At 34.3% G+C, this 2388-nt stretch overlaps 1 protein-coding gene across 1 annotated transcript in view; it reads left to right on the top strand.

Annotated features, from left to right (window-relative positions):
• The window catches only part of LOC105315123 (ras-related protein Rab-11C-like), a 5154-nt gene extending 4515 nt beyond the window's left edge, over nucleotides 1-639 (top strand). The window contains exons 6-7 of the mRNA XM_020005090.1: nucleotides 59-115; nucleotides 164-639. Of these exons, the coding sequence (XP_019860649.1) occupies nucleotides 59-115; nucleotides 164-489 (383 nt within the window). The 3' untranslated portion in view covers nucleotides 490-639. The remainder of the gene's footprint in view (nucleotides 1-58; nucleotides 116-163) is intronic.
• Nucleotides 640-2388: the final 1749 nt, after the last annotated feature.

Below are 2388 nucleotides of genomic sequence, written 5' to 3'. Positions count from 1 at the left end.
TGATTGCAGTAAGTTTTTGTAGTTGTATAATGAATATTTATTATTGGTGTACTTTTAGCATCATTTTTACCTGCATTGGAGCCAGCACCAGCTGTCAGTGAAAAATCAAATGAAGGTAAATGATGATATAAATATTGTGCATAGTAAAGTCTATTACATGTAGCATCTGAAGTATTTCGAGAGAAAGTTTTTACGTTAAGCTCCATCATTGGTTCTGGCACTAGCTCTATTTTCAATAGAATCAGTGATGAGTTTTTCAGTGCAGGACTCATCAGTCAATCAATACTAGATGACATCAATACAGTACCTAATTACTGCAGTTATCAAAGGAGCAGTAATTTAATGCATGAGGTGTACAAGAGTTTGCTAAACAAAGAAACATCTAATGACGACCTCATTGCAGTGTGTGACATACTTACCAAGCAAGAAGATAAACAATTAGTTCAGATTGGTGAAGATATGAAGAAAAATGCACCTCATGCTGTTTGAAGCTAATTCTTATAACATTAATAAGTTAACAATTAAGACATGTTTGTTAAATTACAGTTGCTAAAGACACATAGAAAATTATGTTACTAATATTACATGTACAAGAGCATTGAAATATCCAAATAGATTCTGCAAATATTGCCAGCAAAAGTATACAACCACTTTGACCACCAGTTATACCTAAAAGTATAAGGATTACAGCAACTAAAGTACTGCAATTTTTTTCTTTACTTCATTGATTCCTCCACTTGTATCTCCAATTTCAATGTACTTACATCTATCAGAAAGTAATACCAATGTGTACTAATGGTAGTACTAATGTGGCCAACATTTAGGCAAGTATAAAAATAAGAACTGAAACAATTTTGATTGGAATCAGTTCAAACTTTTTCACATTATGTATATGTATCAGGAAAAAGTATACTAACTGAATATATTCATTATCTGTAAATTGTTTCCTCATTTTAAAAGATGATGCAACAAACCACAAAAAGTACTATAATTTACAGCTTTAAAAATAAAATGAAAAAATATTATACAAGACTACTATATTATAGTACCACTAATCTACTTTATAAAATTTTAATAATAGCTGCCAAGACTAATGCACCCATACTTTTACAATTCTATTGTATTGTCATCATCATCAGACTCTTCATTTTCAGCTCTTTCCTTTTCTACGACTGCAATTTCAAATTCTTTGGCAAGCTCATCCAAAGCAAATATTTGTATCCTTTTGTTTCCAGAATCCACAACTACCAGTTCCTTTTCAAGACAAATGGCAATTCCAGTTGGTTGGTTAAACATTCCTGGTTCATCACCAAATTGACCAAATCTTAAAATATGTTGTCCTTCCTTTGAAAAGACAGAAATGCAATGTTGCTTTCTTTCAGACACTGCAATGTTGTGATTTGGTAGGATTACAACTCGAAATGGGTCGAAAAGGACACCCTTTTTCCTGGCATCAACATCAATATCCCAAAGAGGAGAGCCACTTGTATTTATTTTGATGAGATTTCTGTCTTGTGAAGTTGCAATTACTAGATAGCCATCCTTGTAAGCAATGCAACAAGGTGTACCCGTAACATCTAGCTTATTCACAAACTGACCGTTTTGTTTGAAGCAGGAGATGAATGTTTCTCCATGTTTCTTTGTCACTGCATAGATAAAAGTTTCCTCTCCTCTTATCGGTTTAGTACTGGTGATAGATATGCAATAATTATCTTTCAAGAACTGCCTTGGATTTTTTGCTTTATTTGGTTTGGTTTCATCGAATTCCAAGTGGTGTAAACCCTTTCCACTTGCAACTATAATTCTTGAGTTCTTTTGGTCATAGGCAACAGCTTCCAACTGACATCTCATCTCTTTTGCCAATTTGTGCGGTTTTTCATCAGCTGTCACAAGTATCTGTATGCAAAAGTTTATTTGATCAGTAAAAATCATGCTTCCAAGGGGGCCTATACAGACATCATTTAACATCACTAATTCTGATGGATTAGTTGCTGCAAGACCATTCAAAATTATGCTGGCAGGCTTTAGAAGCATCATTTTTGGATCAAAGATTTGATAAGCATGCTCTTCTGGCAATAAATCATAATCATCTTGCACGTTTTCATTTGTTCTTTTAGGACGTGGCGGTAGCGGTGGAGGAAATGCTGACTGAGGAATAATAATATTATCCATGGATGTATATTCACTATCAGTGGGTGGGTCAAGTGGCATATCATATTCATCGACTTGCTCTCTAGATTTAGATTTTGAAATTTCTTCAGAATAAGACAGCAACGGTAGTGGCGGTGGTGGTTGCAATGGTGGTGCCTGTAGTTGTGGTCTTGCTATTGATGATGAAGATGGTGGTGACAGCTGCAGTCCTGAAATATTTATGTATTTTACCTTATC

Source organism: Amphimedon queenslandica, unplaced genomic scaffold, assembly GCF_000090795.2.
Source record: "Amphimedon queenslandica unplaced genomic scaffold, v1.1 AMPQUscaffold_11731, whole genome shotgun sequence".
Lineage (NCBI taxonomy): Eukaryota > Metazoa > Porifera > Demospongiae > Haplosclerida > Niphatidae > Amphimedon > Amphimedon queenslandica.
The sequence above is the reverse complement of the archived record's forward strand: the minus strand, read 5'-3'. Positions and strand labels throughout refer to the sequence as shown.